A 14,832-nucleotide genomic window follows, 5' to 3' on the forward strand; every position below is an offset into this window, starting at 1 on the left:
AACGCCTTCTGAATACACAAAAGAGTTATTATTAGTACAGACGAAATATGACATATATATGCAAAGTCGTCAAGTACATGAAATACAACGCAAGCTGGATATTTCCTATTCCATATCAAAACAGTGTCACGTAAGTTTGTCGACTTTAAAACTAGGTTAATATCGTCATGGAAAACATAATATCCACATAAATCAATGATTGTTGTAGAAAATGCAGTTAAGCTATCTGTAACAGCCAAACATGACAATAAGACAGTTACAGGAGAACGATTTTCCTTCCGAGTGAATACACATAAAATAAAAACGTTAACAAGTAGAATCTCGAAGGTTAGAGCAAGCTCAAAGTTTAATATAATAATGTCCGGAATCAAGTATGAGATTTGGTTGCAAATACTTTTGACCATCTTGACAATAAATACACTTTTTCACTCCAGTCTACTTTTGGTTAGATCTTGTACAAATGTACAAATAACAAATGAACTCATCACAGATACCAGGATTGAATTTTTTTATTTGCGCCAAACACACGTTTCGTCTAATTTTAATATTCTAAACAAAAGTCACTGATGAAGTCTTTTTTTCTTGACATCATACGATCATATAGCTCTTTATTCTTTAAAAGCAATAAATGAGATATACCATATCGTAATTAAATATGACTATATTTGAATAGATTGAAATTCAGATTATATCGGAATTAATTTGATAAAATTGCTGTTAAGAAGAAAACGTACTTGTCATATGATTATATAAATAGGAGCAAATCAAAAAGGAGAAACGAATACGATTTGTCTTGTATATCATTTTAGTACTTGACAATATATTGGGATTTGTTTACGAAACCATCTGCTTTCATTTGACAACAGTTCTCCAAAGAGTTAAATTGATGTTTCATATGTACAGAAGATTGCCCCAGATATAAATATATTATCGAAAACAAATTGACTCATGGAATAAATCGAGATTAAATTGACATAGCCTTGAGACACGTGTAAACTTTTCACATGATACGTCTCCCTTGTGAATTGAATTTCGTAAACTTTAATAAAATGTATCAACTATTTTCGCTTCATTATGTCTGCATGTGATTTGATACGGCTTTGAGGCAAGTGTAAACTTTTAACATCATATATCTCTCTGTAAGACCCTTACACAAAATGCATCAACTATCATGGATGCACAACGAGTTCATGATTTCTTGAGGTTATATTTTTGCAAAGAGGCATTAGTTACAAGATATGAACAAATTGAATATGATTTTGTTTTGTTTAATCATTAATGAAAGGGAAATTTTGAAATAATAATTTTATTAAAAGCCAGTTCAGTTCAATTTTGTCAAAATTAGTTAAGATACATTGCAAATGAATTATTCACTTGCATGGGAATAATTCGACCATATTAAGTCCATAATCATGTGATCTTCAAATAAATGTATTATCTAGAAAAATGTAACGTATGTATTAGTTGTGATCAGTCATCAAAAGGAAAAGAATGACCCAGTTAAGTGAAAACAGTTGTACCATTTCTTTGACTTTTTCGATCCACTAACAATAATTCTTATAAACACGATGATTCACTTTTTTGTGACCTAAAACTTTAAATCAAACACACCTAGGAAAGTCCATATATATGTTTATCCGTCGGCATTCTTCGAATACTATCGCGATGGTAATGAAAAGGCGTGTAGACTAAAATACAAACAAAATACTGATGTATATTATCGGGTTCAATCATGTTTTGTAATTCAGATATACATTTAAATATATTATAATGGAGTATGAACATTTAAGTCAAATCGGTTAACATGGAATCTTCCAATTGGTCTTAATTTGGAATGAGAAACATCGTTGTAAAGTTAACAAAAGTCATACGTTTTAATATTTCTGCAAAATGATTGTTTGTACTCTAACATATTATTAGAGTTTTGCAGTATCATTATCTGAGTCATGCCATCTCGAGAAAATGTAGATCACAATTATTAAGATGTTTGGCTTTGATGTGTGCTAAAGTTGATGTTAATTATTCAAAATAGGTGAAGCACTTGGAAGACCAAGCAATTTACCATTGTGTGTTATGAAATTCATAAAGGTTAGATTGCCTATACAGTAATGGTAGATTCAGTTATTCATACATGGTTGAAATTCCAACGAATCAAATAACAGACCTATTATATTCTCTTCCGTTAGTGTCATTGGAGGTTTATTTTCATGTTGTGTAGAGTTTTTGTAGGGACACACGAATATTGTTTAAATTTCAAAGATATCTCACTTGGGATCACTGATTTATTCTGTTTATCGTAGAATTCAAATGGATTTTGAAAGTAATAATCATTTTTGGGGGTTCCGCATCAACGTGAATTTTTTAAGTGTGTCATAGAACGATTTTGAAATAGCTTATTTCAGCCTAGTCCATTCCGAAATCCAGTTTCTTTTATCTTTAAGAATAGTGAATACAAAGTTGTCGCTTTTGATGTTTGTCGTTTCTTCATCCCAAATATTTTGTAATGTATGAATTTTACCGTTTCCGTAGTTAGCGGAAAAAAAAGTTTTTTTGTTGTATTGAATTTTTAATGACTGATGTAGCATTCATTTCATAGGCCCATTCCGTTTCTTGTGTCTTGATTCTGATTGTTATCAACGCCGTCACAGTTCTAGAAATTTGTTCTTTGGGTTTCATTTTGATATAAATATGATACTTACTAATAATGAAATAATCTCTTAAATAGAGAAACGGTCAACTCTTATTATTCAAGTTGTAAGTTTTAATAAAAATTACATTACAAAAAAAAACAGAGATAAAAAACAAAAGGATAAACCCTGCTCATTTCAAGGAAAACCCGGATTTGTTTTTTTATAGATTCGTGTACAACACAGCTTGACCTCCAAAACCATGTCTCATATTTACATAAAAAACAATAGAACAAATATTTATACCCAATTGAATTAAGTGATCTCTTATGAATTAATGTTGCAAACTTCATTGACGATTTATGAGAGAATGAAATACAATATAAAAATTCCATGACATGGTTTTTGAGGTCAAACTGTGTTGTGCAAGAATCTATGAAATATTTTTGGATGCTATGAAAAACAAAAAAGCTAAATTCATTCAAGTGTGGACATCACAATATAGCAACTTATTACATAACAATAAATTAAGTAATAATTATGTCATGATAAAATTATCACAATTTTAAAGAATAATCCGTCCTCTTTCTTTTGGTACCTCATTTATAAAATTTAAAGAAGGATGAGTGGAATTACATCAATTTAAAGATGTCTGATGGGGGATGAACCATTTTGTATTATGCTACCTTAAATGAAATAAAGTTAATATGCTTTCTTCTTTTTTACGATACATTATATATAAAGGCTGGTCCACTTTTCTTTGCATAAAGCAGGATGTTCTTCTTAACATCAAAATATAAGGCCAACGGACGCGTGATTCCGTCTTCGAAACTGAGAAGCTGCTTGCATATTGTTCCATCAGCCGACAGTGCAACTAAACTGTTTGTAAAATTGGAGGAAACAAACAAGTTTGAGTTGTCATCAACGGAAATAGCCATAGGAGAAGCCAAGAGGTCAGTGTTGTTGTAAACCCACCTTTTCTCTCCAACTAAGGAATAACATGTTATAGTATGTTGTTCTGCCCTCGATTCGTAAATACTATCGCCATGGACAGCAATATAGAACGAACCCGTCTTCGAATCACCTCTTACTTGTACGATAGTTGAAATTGTCTTATCGAATAATTGAATCGACTGAATTCCTCTTGATTTTACATAGCATACTATCATTCCTCTTGCGCTATGGTAATCTATGCCCTGACACTCTCCGTGTGTATTTATATTGTCTTTAATATCCTCTGAATCGATGTCAATAATATGAACGGCACGAAATGCTGACATTGCTACTGTTCTGTCACTAATGATGGAAACGTCATATGGCCCACTAGTCACTAATACGGTTTTTGCAAGCGTACCATCTTTATTGATCAAGATAAGCTTACGTTGACTACAATCTGCAAATAACATTTGTCCGTTAGATAATATGACGGCCCCCCGGATATCAGACTTTTTAAACAAATCTCCAGTCATATCAATTTTGGATGCAATTAACAGTTTAATATTATCAACAGTTCTTTCGATGGGTATAGGAATGTTTGTTAAAATTTGGGCCTGCTTTTCCTTTTCTGTTTTTAATGTTACCGATAAACATCCTGGTTCTACAGATATGTTTCCAAAGGTTTTAATTGATGTTAACCTTGATATTTTATCATCAATTTTGCATTTCAAGAGATTTTGTTGAAGGCTTCCATCCTTTGTTAAAGACTGGATATATTTCTCCTCGATTCCCACATCAGCTTCAATCATTTTACTGCCTATATATGTCTGAAGGTCTGACCCGTGTTCCTTCACAGATGCTATGTTTTGTTGCAAGACATCTGCATGTTGTGTTTTCTCAGAAAGATCTGCTATCACTTTATTTGTTTTAATTCTAACTTTATTTTCTGCAACATCTAGTTCGTTCAATATCTGTTGTTCTAGTTCATCCATATGGCAGTTTATTTTAAATCGAAGTTGTTTGATGTCATCTTGACATCTTTCTCGTTGCTTCCGGAATGTATTTAGGTCATCTTGGCGATTTTTTATGATTGTGTCAATGTTGGTTTTGATGTCTTTTATGCTAACCTCAATTGAGTCCAATAACGTTGACGATTTGGCAGTTTTAAGAACGTCCTGGAGCAGAAGTAAACCGACACAGTTTTTGTGCTTTGTTGATATACACGCTGGACAACAAAGTTTGTTATGATGCGGACAATAATTTTCATATTTCATATCATGATCTTCGCAAAAACTTACGATGTTTGCAATTGACGTCGGTAGTTTGTAATAGCTTTCCATAGAAATAACGCCATGTTTGCGTGTTCCTTTTGATATGCTGTGATGTTCATGGCATTCAGTACACAGTCCTTCGTCGCATTCTGGGCACCAATAAGCTGCTGTCTTTGTAATATGACGAGCGTCACAAATACCACAAAACACACAATTGAATGAAGCCATTCAATCTGTAGATAAATAAATAAAAACATCAATTATAAGAACCTAAATTTCTTCATTAATCATAAAAGTTACTGTGTTTCTTTGAAAATACTTTACCTTATGCAATAAATGAGATCTATTTTACTACAATGAATATGGATTGAACGATACGTAGCCTCTGCGATATTGGCGCCTGTCCAAAGGAAAGAACCAATAACATTTAGTTATTTTTTAATTTCTCTTTATGTGTATGCTTCGTAAAACGGTGTGACGTCCATTACGATGAAAAAGTGTAAAGTATTGTTTAGGGGACAAGCTCCGGGTACGGAGTTTTTGCGTTGCTTGGAAAACCAATTGGTGACCTCGGGTTAAGTTTGTGTGAGTGTGTGTTTTGGCTTCAGGGATAGGTTGTTGTCTCATGTTCTATTTTCCTATATCAATTACATATTTCATTGGAAGAAACAATAATATTTATAGGGCAGAAAACTGCATAAGGGTTTCATTAGACCTATAATCTTGAGTATAGTATAAAAAAACAGTAACATATCAAGAATCTAATGATAGTCTACATTTACCAATCTGTATTAAGCTTGAAACAATTTCAACAAAGCATACTTGAGCTTCTGTTTTAATTCTATCAACACTGATCAATCTCATTTCATGTCTCTAAGGTTCAGCCTCATAACTTTGGTATGACATATCCGATTTAAAAAAAAACAAAAACAATTTGATACGTTATAACTTGCTACAAATATTTAATTTTCCAGTAATCTAAGTTTAGTAATATGTTATTTTAATTTTTTCCTTGCATAAATACTATTTGTATTTGTTGTATCAGCTTATAGGAAGAACTGTTCGTTTGATGTGTAAGGGCTTTTGATTGTGCCGTTTGATAAGCATGATTAAAGACTTCCCGTTTTGAATTTCCCGCGAAGTTTAGTATATTTGTGATTATACTTTGTTTCTGTTGATGACTATCAAGTTGAGGTTGCAAGTAGTATGACGTCGCTGATTAGTTCGGATTTAGGTTATGAATATAAGATCTAACACATTGAACATCGCCAGATCATGATCAGATATACTGTGAAGAATAAAACAAGATAATAGCGATGGAGTGAAGTACAATTAAAACAGTAAACAAAGTAAATCTTCTTTTTAACAATCTCACCTTATTACATTTTCCTATGCACAATAAAGAAAACAATTAAACTGTCAATTGTTCTTGAACAATTGAGAGGTCTTTCCTTTTTTAATGTAAAATACATGTTCCAACAGACGTAGAATGTATTGAAAAGGTCAAGGTCAACCTTAAAAAGCTCGAAAACACACTAAAAATCCTTTAAATAAGGTTAAAAACACTAAATTCGCTATCTGGGACATGACCTTGACCTTTGACCTTTTGACCTTTGTCAAGGTCATTAATCCCCAATGTCATTGCCTAAGAGCCCATGGGTCTAGGACCTTTGGTTATATAGTAAAAGCTGATTTTGTCTTTCCAAAAACCTAAAACAGGTATAATGCCCCTTAAAAAAAGGTCAAATCTCTTCGGTCAAAATGTAACAAAGTTGCGCCGTAATGACCCAAACATTTTCCACTATTCAAAACTTCTGTAAGTATTATGGTTTCTGAGATTATCCCATAACAAGGTGATAGGTCAAAGGTCAAGGTCAACATACAAATTTGACCTTGAGGTATTTTTCAAAGATACATGAATTGATGATGAATGGTGAAGATCCTAGGTGTCTACGACTTACGGTTTCTGAATTTTGGTGGTCAACCGACACCGGTTAATTTTCATAGGGGCATAACCCTACCAATGAGTCGTTGAATCTTTTCGATCCAAATGTAACGAAGAACCGGGGTCTGGTCCTGAACAAATTTCACTCTTTGTTTTTTCTCTACCTTTTACGGTTACGGTGTTGGAACGATAACAAGGTTTTTTGGTTTCGGAGGGATAACTCCGAACCGACAAAATTTTTCGACTCACAGGGTGAGTTCCAGATAGGTATTCATGACACCTATACAAAGTGTGAATATGAAAGCGACACGTCTTACGGTTAACGCGGCTAAATTTGTCAAAGTTTAACGGAAGAATAATAATAATAATTAAACTGTCAATTGTTCTTGAACAATTGAGAGGTCTTTCCTTTTGTAATGTAAAATACATGTTCCAACAGACGTAGATTGTATTGAAAAGGTCAAGGTCAACCTTAAAAAGCTTGAAAACACACTTAAAATCCTTTAAATAAGGTCAAAAACACATAATTCGCAATATGGGACATGACCTTGACCTTTGACCTTTTGACCTTTGTCAAGGTCATTAGTCCCCAATGTCATTGCTGAAGACCCCATGGGTCTAGGACCTTTGGTTATATAGTAAAAGCTAATTTTGTCTTTTCAGAAACCTAAAACAGGCTTTATGCCCCTTAAAAAAAGGTCAAATCTCTTCGGTCAAAATGTAACAAAGTTGCGCCGTAATGATCCAAACATTTTCCACTATTTGAATTCTCTGTAAGTATTAAGGTTGCTGAGATTATACCATAACAAAGTGTTAGGTCAAAGGTCAAGGTCAACATACACATTTGACCTTGAGATATTTTTCCAAGATACATGAATTGGTGATGAATGGTGAAGATCCTAGGTCTCTACGACTTACGGTTTCTGAGTTTGGGTGGTCCACCGACACCGGTTAATTTTCATAGGGGCATAACCCTACCAATGAGTCGTTGAATCTTTTCGATCCAAATGTAACGAAGAACCGGGGTCTGGTCCTGAACAAATTTCACACTTTGTTTTTTTTCTACCTATTACGGTTACGGTGTTGGAACGATAACAAGGTTTTTTGGTTTCGGAGGGATTACTCCGAACCGACAAAATATTTCGACTAACAGGGTGAGTTCCAGATAGGTATTCATGACACCGATACAAAGTGTGAACATGAAAGCGACACGTCTTACGGTTAACGCGGCTAAATTTGTCAAAGTTTGGCGGAAAAAGAATAATAATAATAATAATAAACAGAAGAAATACAGTAAGGTCTTTCCCTTTTGTAAAAGGAAAGACCTTAATTAAACTGTCAATTGTTCTTGAACAATTGAGAGGTCTTTCCTTTTTTAATGTAAAATACATGTTCCAACAGACGTAGAATGTATTGAAAAGGTCAAGGTCAACCTTAAAAAGCTCAAAAACACACTAAAAATCCTTTAAATAAGGTTAAAAACACTAAATTCGCTATCTGGGACATGACCTTGACCTTTGACCTTTTGACCTTTGTCAATGTCATTGGTCCCCAATGCCTTTACTGAAGACCTTAAGGGTCTAGGACCTTTGGTTATATAGTAAAAGCTGATTTTGTCTTTTCAAAAACCTAAAACAGGGGTTATGCCCCTTATAGAAAGGTCAAATCTCTTTGGTCAAAATGTAACAAAGTTGCGCCATAATGACCCAAACATTTTCCACCATTTAAAACTTCTGTAAGTATAATGGTTTCTGAGATTATCCCATAACAAGGTGTTAGGTCAAAGGTCAAGGTCAACATACAAATTTGACCTTGAGGTATTTTTTAAAGATACATGAAATGAAGATGATTGGTGAAGATCCTATGTGTCTATGACTTACGGTTTCTGAGTTTTGGTGGCCAACCGACACTGGTTAATTTTCATAGGGGCATAACCCTACCAATGAGTCGTTGAATCTTTTCGATCCAAATGTAACGAAGAACCGGGGTCTGGTCCTGAACAAATTTCACCCTTCATTTTTTTTCTACCTATTACGGTTACGGTGTTGGAACGATAACAAGGTTTTTGGGTTTCGGAGTGATTACTCCGAACCGACAAAATATTTCGACTCACAGGGTGAGTTCGGGATAGGTATTCATGACACCGATACAAAGTGTGAACATGAAAGCGACACGTCTTACGGTTACGGAGGGAAATTTTGTCAAAGTTTGGCGGAACAAGAAGAATAATAATTAAACTGTCAATTGTTCTTGAACAATTGAGAGGTCTTTCCTTTTGTAATGTAAAATACACGTTCCAACAGACGTAGAATGTATTGAAAAGGTCAAGGTCAACCTTAAAAAGCTCCAAAACACACTAAAAATCCTGTATATAAGGTTAAAAACACTAAATTCGCTATCTGGGACATGACCTTGACCTTTGACCTTTTGACCTTTGTCAAGGTCATTAGTCCCCAATGCCATTACTGAAGACCCCAAGGGTCTAGGACCTTTGGTTATATAGTAAAAGCTGATTTTGTCTTTTCAGAAACCTAAAACAGGGGTTATGCCCCTTATAAAAAGGTCAAATCTCTTTGGTCAAAATGTAACAAAGTTACGCCATAACGACCCAAACATTTTCCACTATTTAAAACTTCTGTAAGTATAATGGTTTCTGAGATTATCCCATAACAAGGTGTTAGGTCAAAGGTCAAGGTCAACATACTAATTTGACCTTGAGGTTTTTTTCAAAGATACATGAATTGATGATGATTGGTGAAGATCCTAGGTCTCTACGACTTACGGTTTCTGAGTTTTGATGGTCCACCGACACCGGTTAATTTGCATAGGGGCATAACCCTACCAATGAGTCGTTGAATCTTTTCGATCCAAATGTAACGAAGAACCGAGGTCTGGTCCTGAACAAATTTCAGCCTTTGTTTTTTTTCTACCTATTATGGTTACGGTGTTTGAACGATAACAAGGTTTTTTGGTTTCGGAGGGATTACTCCGAACCGACAAAATATTTCGACTAACAGGGTGAGTTCCAGATAGGTATTCATGACACCGATACAAAGTGTGAACATGAAAGCGACACGTCTTACGGTTTAGGCTGCTAACTTCGTCAAAGTTTGGCGGAAGAATAATAATAATAATAAACTGTCAATTGTTCTTGAACAATTGAGAGGTCTTTCCTTTTTTAATGTAAAATACATGATCCAACAGACCTAGAATGTATTGAAAAGGTCAAGGTCAACCTTAAAAAGCTCGAAAACACACTAAAAATCCTTTAAATAAGGTTAAAAACACTAAATTCGCTATCTGGGACATGACCTTGACCTTTGACCTTTTGACCTTTGTCAAGGTCATTGGTCCCCAATGCCATTACTGAAGACCTTAAGGGTGTAGGACCTTTGGTTATATAGTAAAAGCTGATTTTGTCTTTTCAAAAACCTAAAACAGGGGTTATGCCCCTTATAGAAAGGTCAAATCTCTTTGGTCAAAATGTAACAAAGTTGCGCCATAATGACCCAAACATTTTCCACCATTTAAAACTTCTGTAAGTATAATGGTTTCTGAGATTATCCCATAACAAGGTGTTAGGTCAAAGGTCAAGGTCAACATACAAATTTGACCTTGAGGTATTTTTTAAAGATACATGAAATGATGATGATTGGTGAAGATCCTATGTGTCTACGACTTACGGTTTCTGAGTTTTGGTGGCCAACCGACACCGGTTAATTTTCATAGGGGCATAACCCTACCAATGAGTCGTTGAATCTTTTCGATCCAAATGTAACGAAGAACCGGGGTCTCGTCCTGAACAAATTTCACCCTTCATTTTTTTTCTACCTATTACGGTTACGGTGTTGGAACGATAACAAGGTTTTTGGGTTTCGGAGGGATTACTCCGAACCGACAAAATATTTCGACTCACAGGGTGAGTTCGGGATAGGTATTCGTGACACCGATACAAAGTGTGAACATGAAAGCGACACGTCTTACGGTTACGGAGGGAAATTTTGTCAAAGTTTGGCGGAACAAAAAGAATAATAATAATAATAATAATAATAATAATAATAATAATAATAATAATAATCAGAAGAAATACAGTAAGGTCTTTCCCTTTAGTAAAAGGAAAGACCTTAATAATCAGAAGAAATACAGTAAGGTCTTTCCCTTTAGTAAAAGGAAAGACCTTAATAATAATAAACAGAAGAAATACAGTAAGGTCTTTCCCTTTTGTAAAAGGAAAGACCTTAATTAAAAACCAATTGTTCAGAGAACCATTGATGGTCTTTCCACCAGTAAGGATCTTTTTTTATATGAAAATATTAAAAATTTGGTTTTAAATGTCAATTGAACCGTCAAATGACAGCTTATTGAACGTTGATTCCAAAAACGTATGGTTTCTATGGAAAAAGATATAGATAAGGAAGATAATTGTTTACTTCCGGTTCAAACGATGTAATTTCCGGTATAGTTTGATTGTTTAATTGACACTGATTCCAAAAATATATGGTTCTATATACTTTTACATTTATTTAGAACGAAAAATAGCTACTTCCGGTAAACAAAATGTCACTTCCGGTTGGCTTTTACAAGGTCACATTGCTTGCAACCTATTGCAAAAAGTCTCACGTCTTTATCATGTATACATATGAGGTAAAAGCAAAGGTCAAAATCTAGAACGTTAATTTTGCCAATGACCTTGAGCTCAATTTCAAGGTCTTTAACCAAGGACCTTAAATCAAAAGACTTTAGTCCTCTACTTTATATTGTTTATGAGTTATATTACCATACATATGATATTAGATATAAAAAGGGGAAAAACTCGCGTCAAATGTCTACGTACCCTTTTGTCTAAAATTTATGTGTTACTGCATGTCGTAACTAACAACTTTATGAAAATATTTTGTCAATATCTTATATGATTTCTGAAAATAAGAGATAAAAAGCCAAAATCAAAATTTTAATCATGACCTTGACCTTTGACCTTGACCTCATTTTCAATTTTTTGGACCAAGGACCTCAAAACAAAAGACCCTAGGCCTCTAACACTTATGGTTTTCCAGTTAAAAATGCATATCACTTATATCAAATATAAAAGGGAAAATAACTCTCATATGGAGTCTCCGGATAGCTTCGTTCAAAATAATTCAAATCATCCTGAGGATATAACAAGCAATTTGATAAAATAAATTTGTCAGTTTCTTATACGGTTGCGAATATTAACCGATCACAAGAAAAACAGTGTTCGGGGAGATAACTCTTACATTGAAAAGATTTTGGTTACGCGGTGTCAGTTTCAAAAGCGTATTAACTGTTTGATATCATATACCATATATCTAAGCGACATCTTGCGAAACAAAAAAATTGCGAAGGAACAAAAAGTTGGCGGAAGAAAAAAAAATAATAATAATAATCAGAAGAAAACCAATAGGTCTTTCCACGGAAAAGTGGAAAGACCTAATAAACGGAAGAAATACAGTAAGGTCTTTCCCTTTAGTAAAAGGAAAGACCTTAATAAACAAAAGAAATACAGTAAGGTCTTTCCCTTTTGTAAAAGGAAAGACCTTAATTAATTAACTGTTTATAATTGTAAAATCAAAGGCAAATAATCATTGATACTAAATACAACATAGTAAATTAAGTATGATTGATCAGAATAAGTAAAGGATTTTTAAACCGCCTTTGTACATGTCATTTATATATAGTCAATCACAAAATCTTCAGTTTTTTAATCGAATGCACAACGTCAGCAAAAATGTATGAGAAAAAAATAATATTTTTGAACAAATAATGTCAAACCGATTGTGTCCTTTTTGTTTTGTTATGCTCTTACAGCATTTGCAAACTCCTTAAACTTGTAGTAATATTAATGGTTACCTGAGTATCGGATGTGTACTCTCCCCTTGTTTGTTTTATAACAAGGAAGTAAACCAGGTAACCAGGTTCAGAGTTTAAATAACATTATCAAATCAATCAAGTTTATCAATAAACGGTATTCAAACCATGAGTTTAAATAACCCAACACAGTGTATCCATCAGTACATACGTATAGTGAAGGGGAGAGAACTCGAGATTAACAGTGGATATGGAATAGAAAAAACCCACTGTGAAACTTCGTGCGTCCGTTGTGCTTTTCTATTTTTTATTGTCATTTCCAAACATTTAAAAGCCACTGATTCATGAGGAGTTATATTACCAAAACTTTGTATCAAAATACTGAACGCTTAGTTAAATGTTAAAGTGGAGGTCAACACAATTGTCTTTATAAAACGTTACAAATAAACAGAACGAGTGAAAAGCAACTGCCATATGGTCGTATGTCCGAATTGTGACACATATTTCCGAAAACGAATTGTGGGTTATATTCATTAGTAGCTCCCTAATTGGACTTAAACGGAATAGAAAAAAAATTATGTTTGGTAAATTTTGTTTCTTGTCAATTCTTTAATAATCATCGGTTTATTTTAGAAAAAAATCGATAAAGTACTGATTCACTGACTATTGAGCGATAGATTTCCCTGGGAATAACAGTTTCGATTTATGCACAGCATAAGAAACTAAACATAACACTGTCTTAATAAATTTCCATTAAAATAGACATAATTTATTTAAAAGACACAGTATGAGTATATCTTATAGTCATATCGAACTATAGCAGTCATCTTGTGACTTTGGCGACGTCACACATCACCTGTACATTGTATCAAGTCCAAGTAAAATATATAAAAGTGCACTAGTGCTTTCAGGAATTTAAATTACTTTAAATTCATGATACAAAAGGTGTGGAAATATATAGTAATTTCTCATACATTTAGAAAGGTATTTATGCCTTATGGAAAAGTTCAATTTTTGGTCTTTTCCCTTCCAAATGAAAATGTGTCTTGTTGTCTCGAAAATTAGATATTATAGGTAGATGTGGAGTGTGTGCCAATGAGATAACTCTCCATCCAAATAACAATTTAAAAAAGTAAACCTTTATAGGTCAACATGGTCAACGGCCTTCAACACGGAGCCTTGGCTCATACCGAACAACAAACTATAAAGGGCCCAAAATTACTTGTGTAAAACCATACACACAGGAAAACCAACGGTCTAATCTATATAAAAAAAAGTTCACATGTTATATCATACAACTCCGATGAATTGTGGATTTTATGTCTTGTTTAAACTTAAAGTGCGATTTAAACAAAACCTTTAAGTGCGATTTAAACAAAACCTTAAAGTGCGATTTAAACAAAACCTTTAAGTGCGATTTAAACAAAACAAACGGAATAATTGTGGAAATATGTGCTTATTATCATGTTAAAAAATATACGAAAAATCGTACGTGCAACAGTTTAATTTTTTATTATGTCCCTTCCACATTGATTGGAAAATTAGCTTTTTTCAGAAAATATAGTATTATTTTTCAAGATGGCGACCACATTGAGCGCGTGGGCCGACTTGGTAAAAACATATTTGGTAAGATTGTTACAATGAAAATTAAATAACTTTTGGATGCTCGCGTTTTCAGTCATTGTCTAACCTTAAAGCAGCCTAGATTCAAATATTGGTTCCTTTAGATAAAGCTGATACATACTGCTCCTTTTTATACAGTTTTGCAAAGAAAAGAAGACCAAACAATTTTCACTATGACGATGTTCGACACTTTTTTTGTCCATGGAAATAATTCAATTTAATTTCACTTTTCTTGCAATTGAATATGACACGTTATTGTAACTATAATGATATTCATGGACAAAGCTAGATTAAGGAGATATTTTAGTCATAACATCGACGTGATCAAAGAATACAAATATGGTACCTGATCACGATTTAAATTTTGACTATACCGTATACCTATGTAGATTAGTAATGTCAAATTCTCAATAAAAATCATTACAATATTATTTTATATTGATATGAAAAGACATAAAATGAATATTATAATTTACCGAAGTGAAATAGCCATATTTTTCAATTTTCTTTATATCATTCATCGAGTAACCAGTAAATTTTACATAATCCTAATTAAACCAGTAATATGCAGAGTTGTCGAACTTAATCATGCATGTGAAAATAA

At 33.4% G+C, this 14,832-nt stretch overlaps 1 protein-coding gene across 1 annotated transcript; it reads right to left on the reverse strand.

Moving 5' to 3' along the window:
• Positions 1-3,349: 3,349 nt before the first annotated feature.
• On the reverse strand, positions 3,350-12,680 carry LOC134697780 (uncharacterized). Its single transcript, XM_063560066.1, has 2 exons — positions 12,648-12,680; positions 3,350-5,067 (listed from the first exon to the last, which is right to left on the reverse strand). Exon 2 carries the CDS (start codon positions 5,060-5,062, stop codon positions 3,350-3,352), a length of 1,713 nt encoding a protein of 570 aa, XP_063416136.1. The 5' UTR covers positions 5,063-5,067; positions 12,648-12,680.
• Positions 12,681-14,832: the final 2,152 nt, after the last annotated feature.

This window comes from Mytilus trossulus, chromosome 14, assembly GCF_036588685.1.
Source record: "Mytilus trossulus isolate FHL-02 chromosome 14, PNRI_Mtr1.1.1.hap1, whole genome shotgun sequence".
NCBI classification, from domain to species: domain Eukaryota; kingdom Metazoa; phylum Mollusca; class Bivalvia; order Mytilida; family Mytilidae; genus Mytilus; species Mytilus trossulus.